This window comes from Muntiacus reevesi, chromosome 9 (genome assembly GCF_963930625.1).
Source record: "Muntiacus reevesi chromosome 9, mMunRee1.1, whole genome shotgun sequence".
NCBI classification, from domain to species: Eukaryota; Metazoa; Chordata; class Mammalia; order Artiodactyla; family Cervidae; genus Muntiacus; species Muntiacus reevesi.
In genome coordinates, this window is record NC_089257.1 from 40,960,860 (window position 1) to 40,982,549 (window position 21,690).

The following is a 21,690-nucleotide window of genomic DNA, read 5'->3' on the forward strand; positions in this document are numbered from 1 at the left end:
AAATATAAATCAAATGTAATTAATTGACATTGGAACATATGTTTCCATATCAAATGGTTATGTACATGTATGTGTACATTTTTGTGTACATTCACAAGAAATATACATGCAACAATGATAAGTACACTGTATACCAATCTACCTTTTCTCTTAATATATCATTATATCTATGTTAGTATTTAACTTGCTGGATGATAGTTCATATGTTATTTTACCAATATGCTCAAATAAACATTTAAGTAGTTTCTAAATTATCTTTGCAATATATAATGATGTGTTGAATATGACAACACATCATTGCATTCTTGCCACTTGCCCCCATTAAACACATATTTAGAAGATGAATAACTAGACATTAGATACTCAAAATGTTAAAAAATTTACCAAAAGTTCTGAGGAACTCTTTTAAGAATAAAAAAAAGTACACTTTAATTCACATTTCTTCTAGTTTATTGTGCATATTCACGATTCTCAGCCATGAATAATCTATTTGGGGAAATAGTAATAATTTCCAATAACTAAGAATTACTGAAACCTAGACTTTGCTACTGATCAAAATTATATCATACATGCCTTGATAACTGCATGCACTAGAGGTGGTGAGACTGTTTGGACTCCAATTTATGAGTTAATTTGACCTTTTGCAGACATACTTTAACCGTCATCCTATTCTGTGTCAGGTACAGTATTTGTGATATGCTTACATATACATAAGACATACTCCCTGCTGTTAAAGAATTCAGTATAGAACTCTTCAAATTGTATGTTACTAGATCATCAGAAGAATGGAAGCATATGTAAATAAATTTCAGAGTATAGTGGTAACTCACGTTAGTGAATGATCAAAGTAATCAGGACAATGTAAAGAAGGAATACACTGAAAAATGTCCTAAATTAGTTTGGAAAGAAATATTTTGACCATGGCCTTGCGAATTTGCTTTGTCTTCACACTGTAGATTATGGGATTCATTACAGGAGGGATGAGCAGATAAATGTTGGCAATGAGAGTATGTACAAGGGGAGGGGTGTGCTTCCCAAATCTATGCACCAGTGACAAGCTGATCATGGGGATGTAGAAGATGGCAACGGCACTTGTGTGGGATACACAAGTTCCAAAGGCCTTTTTCCGCTCCTCTGGGGAGGCAATGCTGAGCACGGAGTGGATGATCAGGACATAGGAGAGGAGGATCAAGACAGAGTCCAAGGCAGCGGTAGAGGTGACAATGGCCAGACCAAATGCACTGTTGATCTTGGTGTCTGTGCATGAAAGCTTCATCACGTCAGGGTGGAAGCAATATGAATGGTGCAGAATATGACTTCCACAGAAGGACAGACACTTAAGGAGCAGGAGTAAAGGCACTACAACTGTTGTCACCATAACAACAATTGCAAAGCCCACTTTGATGATCCTTGAATTGGTTAAGATTGTGACATATCTCAGTGGATTACAGATGGCAACATAGCGGTCAAAGGCCATTGCAAGGAGTACCGAGGATTCCATTAACGTAAAACTATGGATAAAAAACATTTGGCCAATGCAGGCATCAAAGCTGATTTCTCGGGCATTGAACCAGAAAATACCCACCATGGTGACCAGTGTGGAAAGGCATAGTCCTAGGTCCATGAAGGATAACATGGAGAGGAAATAGTACATGGGTTCATGAAGGCTTGACTCAGTGATGATGACAAACAAGATCATGCCATTCCCTGAGATGGCAATGACATAGAGACAACAGAATGGGATGAAGATCCAGGCATGGTAGGTTTCAAAACCAGGGATGCCAGTAAGAAAGAAGACTGTAGGATGGAAAATGCTCTGATTGAAGGATGGCTTGATGAGTGAAGGAAGCAGAGTTCCCTGAGGAAAAGGAGCAAATCCTACAAAAACAGGGAAGAAAAATGATTTCATTCTCTTCTACAAATCTTACAATTTTGAATCACTAGTGAACCTTGTCTTATTTTTAAATGCAAGTGCCTTACTATTTATTCTTTTATTAGATTGAGGGTTGTATTGATGACTTAGTGGAAGAGGCAGAGGATTAAATCCAGAGCACATGGGTTTTAGCAAGATTCTCATTTGTTACCTCTAGGCTTCAGTATATTAAATATATCCATGCTTGTGTACGTGCTGTTGCTTCAGCTGTACCCGTCTCTTGTGACCCTATGGACTGTAGCCCACCAGGCTCCTCTGTCCATGGGATTCTCCAGGCAAGAATACTGGAGTGGTTTGCCATTTTCTTCTGCATGGGATCTTTCTGACCCAGGTATGGAACCTGCATCTCCTGCATTGGCAGGCAGTTTCTTTACCAATAGCGCCATCTGGGAAGCCCTAAATATATCCATTCAGTTCAGTTCAGTTCAGTCACTCAGTCATGTCCAACTCTTTGCGACCCCATGAATCACAGCACGCCAGGCTTCCCTGTCCATCAGCAACTCTTGGAGTCCACCCAAACCCATGTCCATTGATTCAGTGATGCCATCCAACCATTGCATCCTCTGTCGTCCCCTTCTCCTCCTGCCCTCAGTCTCCCAGCATCAGGGTCTTTTCCAGTGAGTCAGCTCTTCGCATCAGGTACACACATCTAAAAGAGGATGTTAGACTAGATAGTGGTAATATATTTCCCATGTCTATGATTCTGTGTTCATGGGCAGATAGGGCGTTTGTACACAAATATAGGACAACAGAAAGCCAATCCATCGTGCTTCTTCACATCTCACTTTTCAAGGAAAAATTCCTTAAGAGGACCATTAAGAGTTTGCATACCCAATAAAAGCAGTATAGTTAAGATATTTTAAAATATTTTACATAAAAAATACTACTTGTTTAAATAAATATGTAAGAGCTTGGACAGTAAGAAGATCAAACCAGTCAATCCTAAAGGAAATCAACCCTTAAATATTCATTGGAAGGACTGATGCTAAAGTTGAAGCTCAAATACTTTGGTTACCTGATATGAAGAGCGGACTCATTGGAAAAGACTCTTATGCTGGGAAAGATTGAGGGCAGGAGGAGAAGGAGATAGCAGAGGATGAGATGGTTAGACAGCATCAGCAACTCAAGGGACATGAGTCTGAGCAAACTCTGGGCAATGGTGAAGGACAGGGAAGCCTGGCGTGCTGCAGTCCATGGGGTTGCAAAGAGACGTGACTGAGAAACTGAACAACAACATTGATAAAAATTAAATATTAAGAAAGACATAATTCAATCAGTACATATAGACTATAGTGTGTGCAGTTGGGAAAGCATTTGTTCAAGTAGTAGTTATGAATCTGATATTGTTTAAGAGAAATTCTCCCTGAAGAAATAGGGCTTAAGTTAACTTTAACGAGAACAAAGGAAGTCATTGCAAACTAACAGATAATAACTGGAGCAGAATCATCTAGTAAGAATATTTATTTAGAACAAAAGGGCATTGAAAATGAACTGAGGGGTTTTGAGGTGGGTGTATGGTCTATCAGAAAGTCTTATTAAATTTGGATGTATTTCCATTTGGACAGTGGTTGATGACTCTGAACCAGCTTCTCTATTTGAGGTTATGAGCATACACTCAACCCAGATCAAGAAATCTCTAGGATTAAATAAGTTCCTTTATATTGGTTTTTTCCTAAGTTTTCTGACACCCTATTTTTATCTGTAGAAAGAATGCATGGATTTTAAAGTGTGTATATATTCTTTCTCTCATTCATGTATGCATCCTTTCAAGAAATATGTAAATAATTGACAAAATGTCAAAGTGCCATGGACAGGATTGAAATTAGGCCTACTGCATGGAGATAGTTTATATGTTACGTGGGGGAAAAATAAAACATCTCAGTTTAAGTTAGTTTGATGAGTTTCATGCCAACTCCTTAAAGAACATGGCACAGCTTCAAACTGAGTGGGAATAACTTGTCACAGGACTTGTAATAAAGACAGCATTTGAGGAAAAAAGAGAAATATGTTCAATATAGGCAGCCCCTTGAGGACTCACTTTTTAAAAATGGGTGGAAAATTTGAATTAATAGGCAATGCATAAAAAAATAAACTCCATGGACCTCATTTGAAAGAGAAGGCATACTTTTTCACATTTGACTTGCAAGAATTAGAACATGTACTTAATCTCTACATCCCCAATGTCAACTTAAAAAATATTCACAACTGAAAAGTTGAGAGTTTTGTTTTTCTCAGTGGATATTATTAAGACACCAAGCCAGAGAGGTGGCATCTCAAGTAACCCTGAGAGATAACAGTATCTAATGCACATTTCCAGAATTGTTTTTCTTTTCTTTTTACAGATGCTAAAACCCCCACCATATGGAAGAACTTAACTACTTAATTAGGATGAACACATTGCCCCCAGATCTATTGGAGCTGGAGGATTGATGTTAACGATTCTAACACCAAACTGTTTCCTCACTACCAACCAACTAGAGTATTATAGACCAGCTGACCACAGAACCTGGGACACCCCTCCCTCACCTTGCCTTAAAGGTGCTTTCCTGAAATCCATCAGATGTGGGAGTTTGCTTGTTTGAACACAAGCTGTCCAGAACCCCTTGCTTAATGCCCTAAACTAAACGCTATACTTTCTGCACCACAACAGGGGGCTGTACTGCACAAAGACAAGGGGACCTAAGTTTGGTTCCATAGCAGAAGCAGGCTCTCAAGTTATAGCTCCTTTAATTATAGTAAATAAATTAAGTGACCTCATGGATTGTTCAAGTGTCAAAGCTAGTCTTCTTAACAATAGTGAAAATTTTTCATTGTCTCCTTTGGGCCAAACAAGTTACATCATTTTACCTCTTTCTCTGAATCATTCTTTCCACTATTCTCTAAGCTTCTTATGATGTCTTTTTTCCCACTGATATAATGAAAGGGCTATTCTAATTCAGGGAACTCTGTTAGTAAAACATGTGGGCAGGAATGGCTTTCCCTTTAATTCTGTGTTTCTTAAACTACTCTTAGTTGTTCTTGCACTAAAACTAATGAGCAAATGATAAATAACTCATTTATGTCTCTTTCTTCCCCATCATGAATTCTTCAAGAATTCTTAAATTCTTAAAGAATCCTTGAAACCTAAGCATCTTTGTAACCAGACCACCAAGACCATATAAACAGATTGCCCCATCACAAAGCTTCACATCCATCACTCTCACAAATGCATAGTCTATTATCAGGTCCTTTTTACAGGTAAAAACATTGAGACTAAGATTACGAAACCAAGGCTTAGCAAAATCATGTTACTTTCTCACATTTATCTACATGGCAAATCCAGAAGTTGAACTGTGTTCTCTCTGATTTCACCCTGTTCTCTTCACTTCTTATTTTACAAAGAACTTAATGAAACATGTGGAGTAATGAACACATGTTCATGACTGAAGTCACTATTTTAATAACTATGTTGAACAGCACAGCAATTGTTTTTAAATTGATATATATGAATATAATATACTAATCTCTTGAATATGTACTACCAAATGCACCAATTTCTTTTGAACTTTGGCTTTATAAATGATCTGAAAATCATACAATTCCTCATATATTTAGAAAAGACTTCAATGCACTGAAACATTGACCTCATGCAAAGAAGACTTCTTGAGTGTGGAAAGGGAGGTCATTTGACCCTTTGAAAGCCATCCCAGGCAGCAGCAGTCTCAGAGAGAGAGAGAGAATCTCAAACTCAGAAACTTACTGGCAAAAAGGTCTCTGTCCTAAGGCTTAGGAAACAGTTCTTGAGTAGTCCTGCCCCCTTCAACCATCTCTAAAGTTCTCTTTTGTTAGGAGAACTCATAGACATTTTTCAGGAATGAGAGATTTGAGAAAGAGATATCAGATCTGAGAAAGAGTTTATAAGGAGTCCAGGAACTTCCTGGGAAAGCCATTTACCCAGCAGAAAAACCATCAATTCCTAAGAGAGAACTCCATTCAGCTGTGTCCTTCCAACCCTTTTGCCCCAAACAGCTGACTGTGGATGGCAGTTCATTTCAGTCTAACTTTTTTTCCTTCCTCCAAAGAGAATCCTGAATGGATTATGATTGTAGTTCTCATTCAAAGGCAATATTGCCCATGTACAATTTTATAAGACAGTAAATCAGCTAACAAGCATATGAAAACATGATCCACATTGTAAGTCATCAGGGAAATGAAAATAAGACAGTAATAAGATACCACTACACATCTGTTAGAAATGCCAAACTCCTTAACCCTGACATCAATCCTTGTGAGGATTTGAAGCAACAGGAACTCTCATTCATTGCTGATGGGAATGCAGACTGGTATAGCCCCTTTAGAAGACAACTTGGTGGTTTCTTACAAAACTAAACAAGTATATTCATACCATGCAATCCAGCAGTTTTATGCCTTAGTATATACCCAGAAGAGTTTAAAACCTATGTCTGTACAAAGATTTGTTACACTCTTTTTTTTCATTTCTATGCAAGAACTGGTATGATAGCTCCTTGACTTTGTATCCTTGTAAAAGTTTGTTAAAAGTAAATTTGTGAGTAGAACATCCAAAACAATCCACCTGCTCTATGCCTAGGCTCACTGGTGATCCCCACACAACCCCGCTCCCAGCTATGAAATCTATCAGCCTCCAATATCAAGTGCATGGATTTTGTACATTTCTAAGAAAACTTTACATTTCTTTTTAAAACTTCATTAATTATTTCATAAAACACTTTAAGTATCTATCACATACCCAGGTTTTGCACTGGTAATGCAGAAAATGGAACTGAGTCACTGCCCTCTAAATGCAGAAAGCCTAGTGAAGAGACAGCCATAACACTTGATGATTATAACAGGGCATATTTATGGTGAGAGCATTAAAAGCTATGTACTTATCCTGCAGGTAGATAAGTACCAAGTATGTCAGGAAACATGGGAGAACAGAGTACAGGAAAAACGAAAGTGTCTAATTAGCATATTCAGTATGTCTGCAGCACCGAGTGCAGGTGGGGCAGTAAGTGACAAGTAAACCTAAGCAAGGAGGGAGGGTACATGTTGCAACATCAAAGCGACCTTACCAACATCAGAGTGATTAACATAACCAAGCTGGTGCAAATGATTGTCAATGTTTGATTTGGATATTTTGAGTATTTTGGCTGTCTCCTGCACAGTATAATTTGATTTTTCTCAATTAATGTCTCAATTTGATTCCTATCAAATTCAACTGGTCTACCAACTGTGAAGGACCATCCAGAGAGAAATATCCAGCACAAAACTTTGCAAACCCCTTTTGATGTGTTTGATCAGTCATAGTACCTTCTTCATATGCTGCACAAATTTTTTTTTTTTTTTTTTTTGGCTTTTCAGTTGTATTCTTACCTTTTCTGAAATAATAAAACATAGCATGTCAAAAATGTTGCCTTTTTTCTTCCAGCTTCAATAATAAAATGTGTTCACAAAAGTTTCCAATTTTGGGAAGTATTTTTTAATGTATGCTGATATGATAGCTGTCAAAATACAATCTAACAGAATTGTGGATAAAGTTAAAGACAGCTAAGCACTACTAGAACCATCTTGTGGGAAAAAACAAAGGAACCTTTTGTCAAAGCTAATACTTTTTGTCTGTAGATTTGCCTACATTAGACACTTCATGTAAATTGAATCATATACTGGGTAGTCTTTTGGTACTGGCTTTTTTCAATTAGCATAATATTTTCAAGATTCATCTATTTTATGGTAAGTGCAAATGTTTCACTCTTCCTAGTTGTCAAATAGTGTTCCATTGTAGAAATCTATTGTGTTATATATAAGCGTTTTTCAGTTGAGGGACATTTGAGTGGCAGAAACATTAGTTAACACTGTTCTTTCCTCATTGAACTTTATACATATCTGTGTCAAAAATCAGTTGTAAAGAAACGTGAGCTTTTATTTCTATATTTTCAATTCTATTTGATTAAACTATATGTCTATCCTATGCCAGTATTTTACCACCTTGATTACTGTAGCACATTTTGAAATTGTGTAGTGTGACTCTTCCAACTTTGCCGCCTTTTTATGCTTTTTGCTATTCTGGGTGCCTTAAAATTTCATATATATTTTGAGACAAGTTTGTCAATTTATGTAAAGAAACAAACTTGAATTTTAGTAAAGGATTCATTACAACTTAAGAATCAGTTTGGGAAATATGGCCATATTAAGTCTCTCAATTCATAACTATTGTATCTTTTCATTTATTTCCAACTTCTTTAATTTCCTTGAGCAGTGCTTTTGTCTACAATGTTTTCAATGTATAAGCTTTGCACCTCCTTGGCTAAAATTATTTCCAAGTATTTTTATTCTTTTTGATTCTATTGTAAATGAAATTATTCCTTAATTTCAAATTTGAGTTGTTCTTTGTTAGTGTATAGAAATACAATGGATTTTTAACATATTGATCTTGTTTTATTGAACTTTCTTGATGTGATTTATTAGTTTTAATAATTTTAAGAATAGATTTCTTGGGATCTTTTAAACAAAAAGATCATATGCAATAACGTGGGTGGACTTGGAGGGTTATGCTAAATGAAATAAGTCAGAGAGAGAAAGACAAATACTGTATGATATCACTTAAATGTAGAATCTAAAAATACAACAAGGTAGTGAATATGATAAAAAAAGGAACAGACTTACACATATAGAGAACAAACTAGTGTTCACCAGTGGGCAAAGGGAAGGGATGAGGGGCAATATAAGGTTAGGGGACTAAAAGGTACAAACTATTATATATGAAATAAGTTACAAGAATAAATTGTGCAGCATGGGGAATATAGTCAATATTTTATAAAAACTATAAATGGAGTATAAGCTTTAAAATTGTAAATCACTGTATCATACATCTGTAACTTTTATAATATTGTACAACTATACTTCAATTAAAATAAATAAATAAAATTTAAACACTAAAAAATGTAAATTTCCACCAAACTACATCCCCACCCCACCCACCCAACCTTCTACTTTTTTGCTTTCGAGTTACAGATAGAAGAGATGATATTAACTAAACTAGGTTTTAGAAGTCATAGATAAGGAGTAGCTTTTATTGCAGAGTTGTTAGAGTCAAACTCAAAGGGAGTTTTTTTTTTTTAAAAGTCCTGATAATTTGTTTGGTTTTCACACTGTAGATAATGGGATTCATCACTTGTGGAATAAGAAAATACACATTGGCCTTAAGAGTGTGTGCATAAGGAGGTGGCTTTTCCCCAAATCTATGGACAACGCACAAGCTAAGGAGAGGGATGCAGAAAATGGCAATAGCTCCTATGAGGGAGATACAAGTCCTAAAGGCCTTATGCTTTTCCCCTGGGGAAGCAATGCTCAGCTTGGCCTTAATAATCAAGACATAGGAGAGAAAAATAAAGATGGAATCCACTCCTGCAGCAACTATGAGGACAGTAAGTCCTTAAACACTGTTGATCTTATTGTCCGAACATGAAAGCTGGATTATATCTGGATGGAAACAATAAGAATGATGGAGCACACGGGTTTTTCAGGAGGATAGATGTTTAAGAAGTAGGGCCATAGGCGTTAGGATCACTGTGCCTCTGACTAGGATGGCAAACCATACTTTGATAATTCTGGAATCAGTCAGAATGGCAGCATATCTCAGTGGGTTACAAATAACAATGAAGCGATCAAAGGCCATTGGCAGGAGCACTGAAGGCTCCATGACAGTAAAAAGTTGAAAGAAGAATGTCTAGGTAATGCAGGCATTGAAACTGATCTATCTTGCATTGAACCAGAATATGCCCAGCATGGTGACTAGTGCTGAAATACACAATCCCAGGTCGGTGGAAGACTTGACTCAGGGATGATGACAAATAGAATTACACCATTCCCAGATAAGGCAGTTATGCAGAGACAGCAGAGAGGGATGGAAAACCAGGCATGGGCAGCTTCTAGTCCTGGAACTCCCGTCAGTAAAAAGATCAGAGAAGAGGAAGTAATGTTAGGAAAAGGTGACATTTATACTATGGATGAATAATAGTGCTGAAATAAAATGTTCTTTGCTGTACTGAACTTCTCCTCCATTATTCTTGTCTCCTGATTTGTAACAGAGAAGAGGGCATTTTAAATAAAAATCTCAAGAGTACTTTTTGTTATCTTCCACTTTGATCCTAAGCATTTTTTTCCCCCTTTCTTTGTACTCTCCACATAAAGGAGAATTGGATCAAGATAATCTGAAAATACAAAGAAGTTAATGAAGACCTCAAAGTAATAATAGGTTATAAAAGAAAGCTGTATTACTTAATAAAAATACATCATATGCTAGAATATTTGTACTAATTCCAGTGGATTATTGTGGAACTTTATCATACATATAAAAATATATAGTCTTTCTAGGAAGCAATTTTTTAAGGAAATAATTTTATACATGTTGAAATATCCTATTTATTATTTCTTGGTCAATGGATCTTACGCCTGACTTGATTGGGTCATTTCTAATCTAGGGTTACATTTCTGATCTTGATTTTTTTCCTTTTATGTCTGTTGTCATTTTGGTTGTGTTGAAACATAACTGGAAAAGATAATTATCTGTGATATTGCCTTTAACAATTACTCCTTTCAGAGGCAACTGTACTAAATTCCAGGGTTGAGAACAGGGTGTGCAGATCCCTGGTATTAGATACTCCCTCTTCAGCCCAGTCTTGTTGCAATCATTGCCACCCTTTACTTGCCTACAGTCTCAGAACAATACCTTTACAGAGTCTGGCTTCCTCAAAGCAAACAACATATTTGAACTTCCAGTTCCACCAGTAGATTTTTTGTTATGTAAGTTAGGTCCTGAATGGGTTTTTTTTCCTTTCTCACATTGACTTAATTCTGATCTAGTCCCCTTATGTACTGCAAACTCTTGCTAAGATCCTCACTAAGCCAATCTGGTGGTGCTGTATATATTCTTAATTTTCTTCTCTTTGCCTCTTGAAGATTGGATGACTTTCTCATAGTCCCAGTCGTTGACTGGAATTCCATTGGTCACTCATGAATATTGGAAACATGATTCTCAAACCACTTAATTTGGAGAATATACTCCTATAGCTGTGTTATGCCTACATGATTTTACTGCCATAGTGATTGAAACATTTTTGGCTCCAAATCTTAGTTTGAGATGCCTCTTGTGACTACTTTTATTTTTAATCCCCAGCTATTATTGGTCTCCAGTCTCAAATTTTATTCCTGTTCTTATAGGCTACTGAGATCCTAACATATCTTACATCTGAGGCTACTCAATTTTTGTTCAGAATAGCCACGTGTCTTTGGTCTTGTCATTCGATGTTAATATATTAAGGTGATTGAATTAGTCATCTCTGTGATTTTTTTCTTATTCTATGCAGTTGCAATTTAAAAAGACTTCACTGGTACATGGTTATGGACACTACTTAGTATCTTAAATATATGACAGATTCTAAAAGGGCTCCACATACAGAAAAATTCAGGTGCCTATTTTATTGACTATGGAATGGCTACTGTCATGATATAAGGTGATTCATGCTCTATTAATTTTATAATTATTTGACAGAAAGGTATATTAAGTAAAATTAAATCAATTTCTCACTCAGTTTTATGGCATCATGAAAAATTAATATGTAAAAATTTTGAAATCAGAGGACATAATATTCATGATAATATTTTCTCATTGGTAAATTGGAGATGATAATAGTTAGAGTTACTTTGAAAGGAAGTTAAGACCTATCATTTCTAGAATTTCACAGTATATCAGGCCTGTTATTTAGTTCTTTAAATTAAGAATCTCATTTAATTTGAAAATCATATTGTTTTTAAGACTCAGGCTTTTCATCCAGGAAAGTAAAAATTAGAGAAATAAATTTTGTAATATTTCATACAATGGAAAAGCTAGGCTTTGAATTCCATCTTGGTATATTCAAAATTTGTTAAATTCCATCATGGTGCATACCAATGCTTCTAGATGATGGTAAAATTGGTAGAATAACATTAAATAAATAAACTCTTATGTTACATATATATGTGGATTATTAAAATGTCAAGTATTCATGTGATTTTTTTCTTCACCAGCCATATGCTGTCATCTTTCTTTGTCTCTAAATAGTTGTGTAAATGCATAGACATTAGCATTTCAAACACTTGGTGCTTTGATAGATTTTTTTTGTGTATGTTCTGATGTTTATTGTTCTACTTAAACTTATTTCCTTATCAACATTCAAGGGAGATGAAAAAGCATTATTTGCTTACATGCTAAATTATGAAGATGACTGGTAAGATTGACATTGTATAATGAGATCTGCTGGAATCATAGATTTGAGCTAAAATACTAAAAATTAGTTCTATTCATTTTCATAGTCATTGCTGGCGTATTTAACCTAAGTTAAGTGACTTCAAATGCATCTCTTTGATATCAGTCTGGCTTGAATATCTTAATCTCTTGAAGAGTATTATAGTCTCTTATTCTGAATGGAGCAATATTGTTACAAGGAAGACACTAATGAAACTTTCATGCTCTACTATGAATAAATCACTATTAGTTTTGGATAAGTTATTTATCTCTTAGAAGCTCAACACTAGGATTTGAGCATATGACCCCAGATATCCCATAGTCAATATTTTCACTTCAAGAAATCAAATCTCACTTTTCATGGCAGAATTATACACTGATGACTGAAATTCAGCTTTTTGGACTATCTGAACTCTCCATGTTCAGTACCATGAGTAATATTTTAGATATCTTTTCTAAGGACTCCTAGTCAGTTTTCAAATTGACCACATAACCTGGATTACTTTTTGATTTTCAGAATTTCCTTGTTTATAAATTTTTCAGATTGGAGATTCAGTACATTGGAAAGAATATCTGTTCTTTATTTCTAAGCTGCACTGAAAACAACAAAATGCTATTTTATTGTTTTCAGGTAACGGAATACAGCCGATTAACAATGTTGTGATAGTTTCAGGAGTATACCCTGTGGTAAATTCTTAAATCAAAGGCAATTGTACAACATCTTTTGTTTGCATGGCTATTATAATGTCCTCTTAAAAATACTTCCCCTGAAGAAGCCAAATCTCTTACAGCAAAATGAGCCCACATAAACCTTCCAACGTTAATACACATCCAAGTCTCTCTGATGCCCTTGCACTTACGTCAAGTGAAGAGGGTGAGGAAGAGACAGGACTATGTGATCTCCTTCAGTTCCCAGAGTAGGGGTTCTCTATGAAGAACCCACTCTCGGGAGAGTCATTTATCCATTAGAAAACCCTATTCCTAAGGGATCTTTCTGGCCAGTTGTATTTGCTTGTTTTGCCTTTGTTCTTCAGAGTCACTCTGCATGCCTAAATTGGCTTGCTCTCCCATACTGTTTAGTGTACTACAATTGCTGAGGTTGCTTTCTTTTTGACTTATGATGGTTGATATTGAAATTATATGACAAGAAAATATAAATATTGAATAAACATGAAAAGTCTGCAAATACAGTTTCCATGCATGCTTTGGAGAAGAAAAAATATTATCCTCCTATACTAGGATTTTAGATCCGGCTATTCCACAGTCAGGGCTTCCCCAATGGCTCTGTGGTAAAGAATCAGCACGCAATGCAGAATACTCAGGAGACTCGGGTTTGATCCCTAGGTTGGATGATCACCTGGAGGAGGGCATGGCAACCTGTCCAGCGTTCTTGCCTGGAGAATCCCATGGACGGAGGAGCCTGGTTGGCTACAGTCTATAGGGTTGCCCAGAGTCAGACAGGACTTAAATGACTTATCACACAGTACACATTTCACATAGAGGAAGATTTAAATTTTCCTTCACATCAAAACAAATAAATTTAGATTGGAGATAACGAATAAACCACAGATATGGTACAACACCTTGTTGTATCCTGTTATATCTCAGTGGCTCCCCAAGATGGCTAACTTTTAGATATACCTGAGGAATCTTATAAATATAGATGCTTAAGCCAGAACTGGTAAAATAATATATTCTGGAGGGGGTTTGAAGGAGGGTGAATTTTTGTAGATTTTTAAAAATTTTTTTGAAGTCATTATTGAATTTGTTGCAACATTGCTTCTGTTTTACGTTTTCAGTTTTCTGTCCATGAGGCAGGTGGCAACTTAGCTCCCTGACCAGAGATCAAACACAAATCCCTTACAATGGAAGGCAAAGTCTTAACCACTGGAGCCAGGGAAATCCCTAGATTTTGATTATTTTAGAGCAGTTTTAGTTTCATATCAAAATTAAGTGAAGAACCTTCATGGTGGCTCAGTGGTAAAGAATCCGCCCGCCAGTGCAGGAGATGCGGGTTCCATCTGTGGTCCGGGAAGACCCCCCATGCTGTGGAGCAACTAAGCCCATGCATCACAACTATGGAGTCTGTGCTCTGGAGCCCAGGAACCACAGCTCCTGAAGCCCACGCAGTTTAGAGACTGTGCTGCTCAACAAGAGAAGTCACCACAGTGGGAAGCCCACGCACCACAGCTAGAGAGTAGCCCCTGCTCGCTCCAGCTAGAGAAAAGCGCACACAGCAACGAAGATCCAGCACAGCGAAAAATAAGTTTCAACAATTATTTACAAAAATTAAGTGCAATTACACAACGCCATATGCATCCCACTCCAACACATGCACAGCCTCCCCCACCATCAACATCCCTCACCAAAGTGATACATTTGTTGTAATCAATAAACCAACACTGACATACTATTATCATTCAATGTTCATAGTTTACATTAGGATTCATTCTTGGTGTGGTTCATGGTACATATTTTGACAAATGTATGACATGTATTCATCATCATAGTATCTAATTGCCCTAAAAGTTCTCTCTGCTCCATCTATTCATCCTTCCCTCTCCCTAAGTTCTTGTCTCCATGGTTTTACCTTTTGCCAAAATGTCACATAGTTGGAATTATATAATACGTAGCATTTTCAGATTGATTACTTTCACTTTATAGTATCCTTTTAAGGTTCCTCAATGTCTTTTGTGACTTGATAGCTCTTCTTAACAACCACTGTATGGATGAACCAGGGATCTGTAATTTTTAACAAGATGCCCATCCATCAATATGTATCTAGCCCTGTATTACAATCCTATGGAAAGGCCTTTGGGGAATATATTACAGACAAGAGGTATTTTCTTTAAAATTTGAATGTCAGTTAAAATTGTATATAGTGGATACAGCATTCCCACTGAATTATTAATTCAATTAATATGGTACATTATTACTTCTTATTTTAACTTGCTCCTATCATTTTTGTTTTGCTTGTTCTTATCAACTTCTGTATCATGGTTTGTGATTTCATACCATGGTTATAATAAAGTGGCTGCTGCTGCTGCTGCTAAGTCACTTAAGTCGTGTCCAACTCTGTGTGACCCCATAGACGGCAGCTCACCAGGCTCCCCCATCCCTGGGATTCTCCAGGCAAGAACACTGGAGTGGGTTTCCATTTCCTTCTCCAATGCATGAAACTGAAAAGTAAAAGTGAAGTTGCTCAGTCATGTCTGACTCTTAGCCACCCCATGGACTGCAGCCTACCAGGCTCCTCCATCCATGGGATTTTCCAGGCAAGAGGACTGGAGTGGGGTGCATTGCCTTCTCCATAATAAAGTAGAATTGCTATTTAAAGTTCTTTGTAAATTGAATTGTCAATGTTTATGTCTTTTACTATGTCTCCTGGAAAGCAGGAACATCTAAAACAAGCATTTTAATGCAACTACATCTTTGCAAATTATATTCGTTACTAAGCAATAGCTCACTTAAAGTAAGAAGCTAATCTTGTTCACATTCATAGTCTCACTATCCATTCTAAAGTCTGTTTTATCAGAGATACTAGTATTAGAGATACTAGGTGAATGTTACGACTGGAAAATGAATAAGAATGTAATTTGGGATGGCCATGTCCTTAGTTTTATTTGTTCTACTTCTGTGACTGCAAAACTCTGAGCTGGTGATATCTCAGATGGCGTAGTGTGCCACTATCTTATCATCATCTGTGAAGAAGAGAGAGAGTGAAGTAGAGTGGGACCGATCAGACTAGCAAATCCAGGGCATTGATTGGCAATGAGTTAGAATAATTGCGGAAGGGTATTTAATTGAGACTGGGGAAATAAATCTTCAAGATAGCATTCGAAGCATTTCTATGTCTATACAAAGTAGCAGCTCAGTGCTAATTTATCAAAGAGATACTACAGACATATACAGAAATAGACAATGAGGTTTGAAACCACACTGAGCTATACCTAGGAATGTGTTGAATAGGAGATATGAAGGAAAAGTGAGAGAGAGGAATTCTGGGCAATGGCAAATTTCTCTACTTGTTTTTTTTTTTTTTTTTTTCCTCTTTTTTTTCCCCCCCATTTATTTTTATTAGTTGGAGGCTAATTACTTTACAATATTGTAGTGGTTTTTGCCATTCATTGACACGAATCAGCCATGGATTTACATGTGTTCCCCATCCCGATACCCCCTCCTGCCTCCCTCTTTACCCCATCCCTCTGGGTCTTCCCAGTGCACCAGGCCCGAGCACTTGTCTCAAACATCCAACCTGGGCTGGGGATCTGTTTCACCCTAGATAATATATATGTTTCGATGCTGTTCTTTCTAAACATACCACCCTTGCCTTCCCCCACAGAGTCCAAAAGTCTGTTCTGTACATCTGTGTCTCTTTTTCTGTTTTGCATATGGGGTTATCATTACCATCTTTCTAAACTCCATATATATGTGTTAGTATACTGTATTGGTCTTTATCTTTCTGTCTTACTTCACTCTGTATAATGGGCTCCAGTTTCTCTACTTGGTTTTATGTAGTTCTTGAAATAACAGGCAGAACATCCCTAGGAAAGTACTGTCTGAAATACAAATGAAAAAATTTGCTTTACATTTTATTTTTTCTATGTTTATGAGTACACATGCATAAATAATGAAGGATAAAAATAAAATTCATGCAGTGGTTACCTATGGGGAAGGTGGAATGATTGAACTTGAGGGACTATACCAAGGAGGACATTGACTTTTTCTATAAAATCTTTTATTAGTGGGGATATATTTATTAATATTTCTTGTATAACTAAATTTTAATTCAAAAGCCATTTGCAAAGATTTTTTCTGACTACTTGACAGAAAACAGGAGGAAAAGGGACAATGTTAGAGGTCTATAAACTTAAAAGGAAGCCAAGATTTAGTGTAGAAAGTTAAGTGTTGTAGATGGAGATGAAAGAGATATTTTGGTGTTAGAACAGTCAAGAAATACAGATTCATTGCATGCAGAAGCAAAAGGAAAGTGAGCATTTGAAGATGGTTTATAAGTTTTTGTCTCTGACATTGGAAAAAATTTCCAAACTTACCTCATAGCAGCAGTTCTGGAAAACACATTCAATTTTTAAAAAATGGCTTAAATTATTCTTAGTCAAATTGAGCTTTATGGAAACTGGGATCAGTTTCTGAGAGTGCAATCTCAAGTTCCAAAGTAACCCTTTCTCTATATGATTTAGAATTTCAGAACTGATCAATTACTAAATAACATAGGCAGAAAAACTGGGATAAGTTATAAGAGCAATTTCTTATATTATACCTGCCAAGCATTGAATTGAACAACTTATACCTGGAATTGTTTAGAAGGACAATTTGATAGCCTATTATGTTCAGTTCAACTCAACAATTATCACTATGTCTGCTCTGTGAGAGATATTTTGCTATGTGGTGTAGAAGTTTCAAAGAAAATCAAGGCATTTTTTTTTAATTTAGGGAATTTATAGCCTTGTGGAAAGTATAATAATTATATACAAATGTATAGTCAAAATATTTAAAGGCAAAATATATACAGATAAAGCACTCTAAAGGCAAATTATGAGAAGAGATCAGATGTCACCGAAATAATCATGAAAAACTTAATGAGGAAGATATTTAAAGAGGAGCCTTGAGATATCAGTAGAGTTTCAAGCTGGAGTTGGAGTTGTCAGGATTGAAGTGGAGTAAACAGTAAAGCACGCCATTAGGAAAGTTCCATGTCCATGACAGAGCATTTAGCAGACTGATTTTCTTAGAATTGCAGAATATGTGAAGAGAGAAAAAGACAGAGTAAACTTATAGGAAAGTTGAACCAGAATTGTGGAGGAATTCACCACAGACAGGAATTTCTTCTTCATTTAGTTGGTGTAAGAGGAATAACCGTGAAAGAGATGCTTGTTGGTTTGTTTTTATATTTTAATACAAATTGATTCAGCTATTTGGAAAATTATTTCAAAGTGAATGATGGGTGCTTGGGGGCAGAAATAGCAGTAGAGAAAGGAATTTGGTTATTCATGTATAAAATTAGGCTAACAGAGATAATGAGATTATGAATTCATATTTTAGTGGTGTAATAGGTAAGATTGCCTTAGATGGGCTTGACTAAATCATGGAGATAACTGAAATGGATAATATCTAGCTCCACTGGACTGTAAAATTGCATGTTTATAACTCCAATTTGTGATAAATCTTCATTGACTTTGAAATAGATATTTATGATAGCTGAATTGTTAAAGATGAGTTCCCTTGAAATATAAAAGTTTGAGCATAGCTTTTTGAATTGGCTTTGTTTTTACACTATACATGATGGGATTCATTACAGGAGGGATGAGCAAGTATACATTAGCAATGAGTGTGGGCACATAGGATGGAGCGTGTTTTGCAAATCTGTGAACAAAAGACAGGCTGATCAAAGGGATGTAGAATATGGCCACAGCAGTGATATGAGAAATGCAGGTGCTGAAGGCCTTCTTCCTCTCCTCTGGGGATGCAATGTTGAGAACCGAGCGAATGATCAATACATAGGAAAGCAGGATAAAGACAGAGTCCACCCCAGCAGTAAAGATAATTACAGTTAGTCCAAATACACTATTGATCTTTGTATCTGAACATGAGAGCTTCATCACATCAGGGTGGAAGCAGTAGGAGTGATGGAGCTCATGACTATGGCAGAATGATAGACGTTTAAGAAGCAGGACCTGTGGTGTCAGAATGACTGTACTCCTGGTGATGACTGCTAGACCAATCTGTGCAATCCTCCTGTGCGTTAGAATGGTAGCATATCTCAAGGGGTTAGAAATGGCCACAAAACGATCAAAGGCCATAGCCAGGAGCACCGACGATTCCATGATAGTGAAGAGGTGAATGAAGAACATCTGTGATAAGCAAGCATTGAAGCTGATTTCCCGGGCATTGACCCAGAAGATTCCCAATACTGTCACCAGTGTTGAGATGCATAAGCCGATGTCAGTGGTGGACAACATGGACAGGAAGTAGTACATGGGCTGGTGGAGGCTTGGCTCAGTGAGGACTATGAACAGGATCAAAGTATTTCCAGAAAGGGCAGTCAAATAAAGGCAGCAGAATGGGATGGAGATCCAGGTGTGGGCCCATTCAAATCCAGGGATGCCAGTCAAGAGGAAAGTTGGCAAAGTGGAGTTATGGAAACTTGGCATTAATGTATGCAGGAGTGGAATTCTCTTGTTTGATCTTGACTTTCTAAATTTAAAATTTAATTTTAGTTCAAGTTTACTATAAATTCAGTAAAGTTCACAAAACTTCAGAGTACAGCTAAGTCTGGCATCAATATATATCCATGTAACCACTCCCATGATCAACTGATACATCTTTACCGCCAACCTGAAAGGCTTCCTAATGCTTCATCCTTAACAATGTCTTCTTCTGTAGTAACCACTGTTCTGACTTCTAGTACTACAATTACTTCTCTCTGTTCTTGATCTTGATATAATAGAATCATGTAGTATATACTAATGGCATCTTGCTTCTTTCACAAATACTATGTCTGTGAAGTTCATCACTGAAATAAGATATTGAGTTCAATTGAATTTCAATTTACTTAACTAAATCTATTTGATGTTTATCACTTATTATCTTATACTCTTACCAATATTTTTATTATGTATTTTATTCTTCAACTGGATTATAAACTTCTACTTGAGAATAGGAGTTAATCTTAATTCTGTTACATGAGAATAGGAGTGAATTTTAGCTAATCTTTGCTTCATAGAATTCATTGCTCATAGTAGATATTCAATGTGTTTCTGGTAGTTGATTTATATTTTATTTGCTTTTCTGAAATACTCTATTCAACCATGAGCAGAACTTGGTCTAAGAAAACAATTGACTAATTTTGCCTTGGAATTTTAGAATTATTAAACTCAGGTTCTAAGTGAAAAGTTACTTTAATTTAGCAGGAAACCTCTCTTTGTCAACATATACCTAAAACTCTACCCTAGATAACATCAGTTTATCCTGCCTTGTTACATTTATTTACTAAAGTGAACTAGAGGGAAGAGGCTTCAGGTCCTGTGAATCTGAAGTTTGATATTGTTTTTAATTTGTAACATTAAAATACTGCTTTGTTTACCGTTATAGAGTCTGCCTCTGTTGTGCTAAAAATCAATAGGGAAAAATCTTCTTTTGTATCATGTATTCCCTGGTCCTTAATATAGTCTTTGATCTCTTATAGGATTGTTCAGGTATACAATATTGTGTGAATCTAAGACAATGTTCTATATAATGTTCTAGATATTTTACAAAGATTATTTCATTTGAACCTATGATAAACTTGAGAGAGATATTTTTATTACAGATAAAACAAAGAGAAATTCAGAAGTTAGTGTAAATTACTAAAGGTCATAAAATCTGGAAGAGATTATACTGAGAATCAGAAAATAAGACTTTAGAACTTGTGCTATTAAAAACTACACTCTACTTCCTAATGAAAATAATAATTATAATAATAATAATGATGATTACTTATATTTCAACAGTAATATAATTCTCTATTAATAAATATGGCAACCATGTTAGAGATATCTATGTTTTCAAATCTCCTATATAATATTTTCATGGTTCAGAGATGAAGCAACTGTATTTCTGGATTGCATGTTTTGGAGGACATGTAGATGAATTGTTGAAACAATTTACCAAACAATTTAGCAAACAGGAAATTCTTAAGCATAATATGGGATACATTAATTCAAATTAATCTATAGTGGACATAAATTTATTGTAAAAATAAAGCTATTGTGCAAAATATATTTTGAGCTCATTTCAGACTTCTGTTTTTCCTTTAAAAGCCATCCAAGATAATTTTCATTAAGTATATCCATTTTTATACAATTTTATCATCAAATTAACTACATAAGTTATTTATGGATGTAGTCAAAGTTTAGTTTGACTATTTCTCCAACATGCTGTTATCTATTTATACATACTTTCAATTCCATAGGCATCTCATGGATAATGTTATTTTATTCATTTATTTTCCAACTTTAAAATATTTATTTAATCTTAAGGTAATCTCCTAAATACTTCCTTGGTAGCTTAGTGGTAAAGAATCTGCCTACCAATGCAAGAGTCATTGGTTCGATCCCTGGGTCAGGAATATTCCCTGGAGAAGGAAATGGCAACTCACTCCAGTATTCTTGCCTGGCAAATCCCATGGACAGAGGAAACCGGTGGACTATACAGTCCATGGGATCATAAAAGCGTCGGACACAACTTAGCGACTAGACAACAACAACAAATCTCTTAAATATTAGATCCATCTCTCTAACTCTTGGATTTCTCCATTAAAGTATCTCAAAGTCAACTCAAGCACCAAATGATGGCATCTGAATTATTTCCCACAACTTGTATATTCTATTTCTTCCCATTTTGATTAACAACTCTATAGATCTGTTGTCAATCTATAGGTCTATGGTAACTTAATATATCAGGTTGCCTAATTCAG

At 35.9% G+C, this 21,690-nt stretch overlaps 2 protein-coding genes and 1 pseudogene across 2 annotated transcripts; all 3 read right to left on the bottom strand.

Moving 5' to 3' along the window:
* Positions 1 to 889: 889 nt before the first annotated feature.
* Positions 890 to 1,909, bottom strand: LOC136175777 (olfactory receptor 51F1-like). Its single transcript, XM_065945998.1, has one exon. The coding sequence runs from the start codon at positions 1,907 to 1,909 to the stop codon at positions 890 to 892; it is 1,020 nt and encodes a 339-aa protein (XP_065802070.1).
* A 7,093-nt stretch (positions 1,910 to 9,002) lies between these two features.
* On the bottom strand, positions 9,003 to 9,928 carry LOC136175778 (olfactory receptor 51F2-like; annotated as a pseudogene).
* Positions 9,929 to 18,442: 8,514 nt separating this feature from the next.
* On the bottom strand, positions 18,443 to 19,387 carry LOC136174786 (olfactory receptor 51F1-like). Its single transcript, XM_065944993.1, has one exon. The coding sequence runs from the start codon at positions 19,385 to 19,387 to the stop codon at positions 18,443 to 18,445; it is 945 nt and encodes a 314-aa protein (XP_065801065.1).
* Positions 19,388 to 21,690: the final 2,303 nt, after the last annotated feature.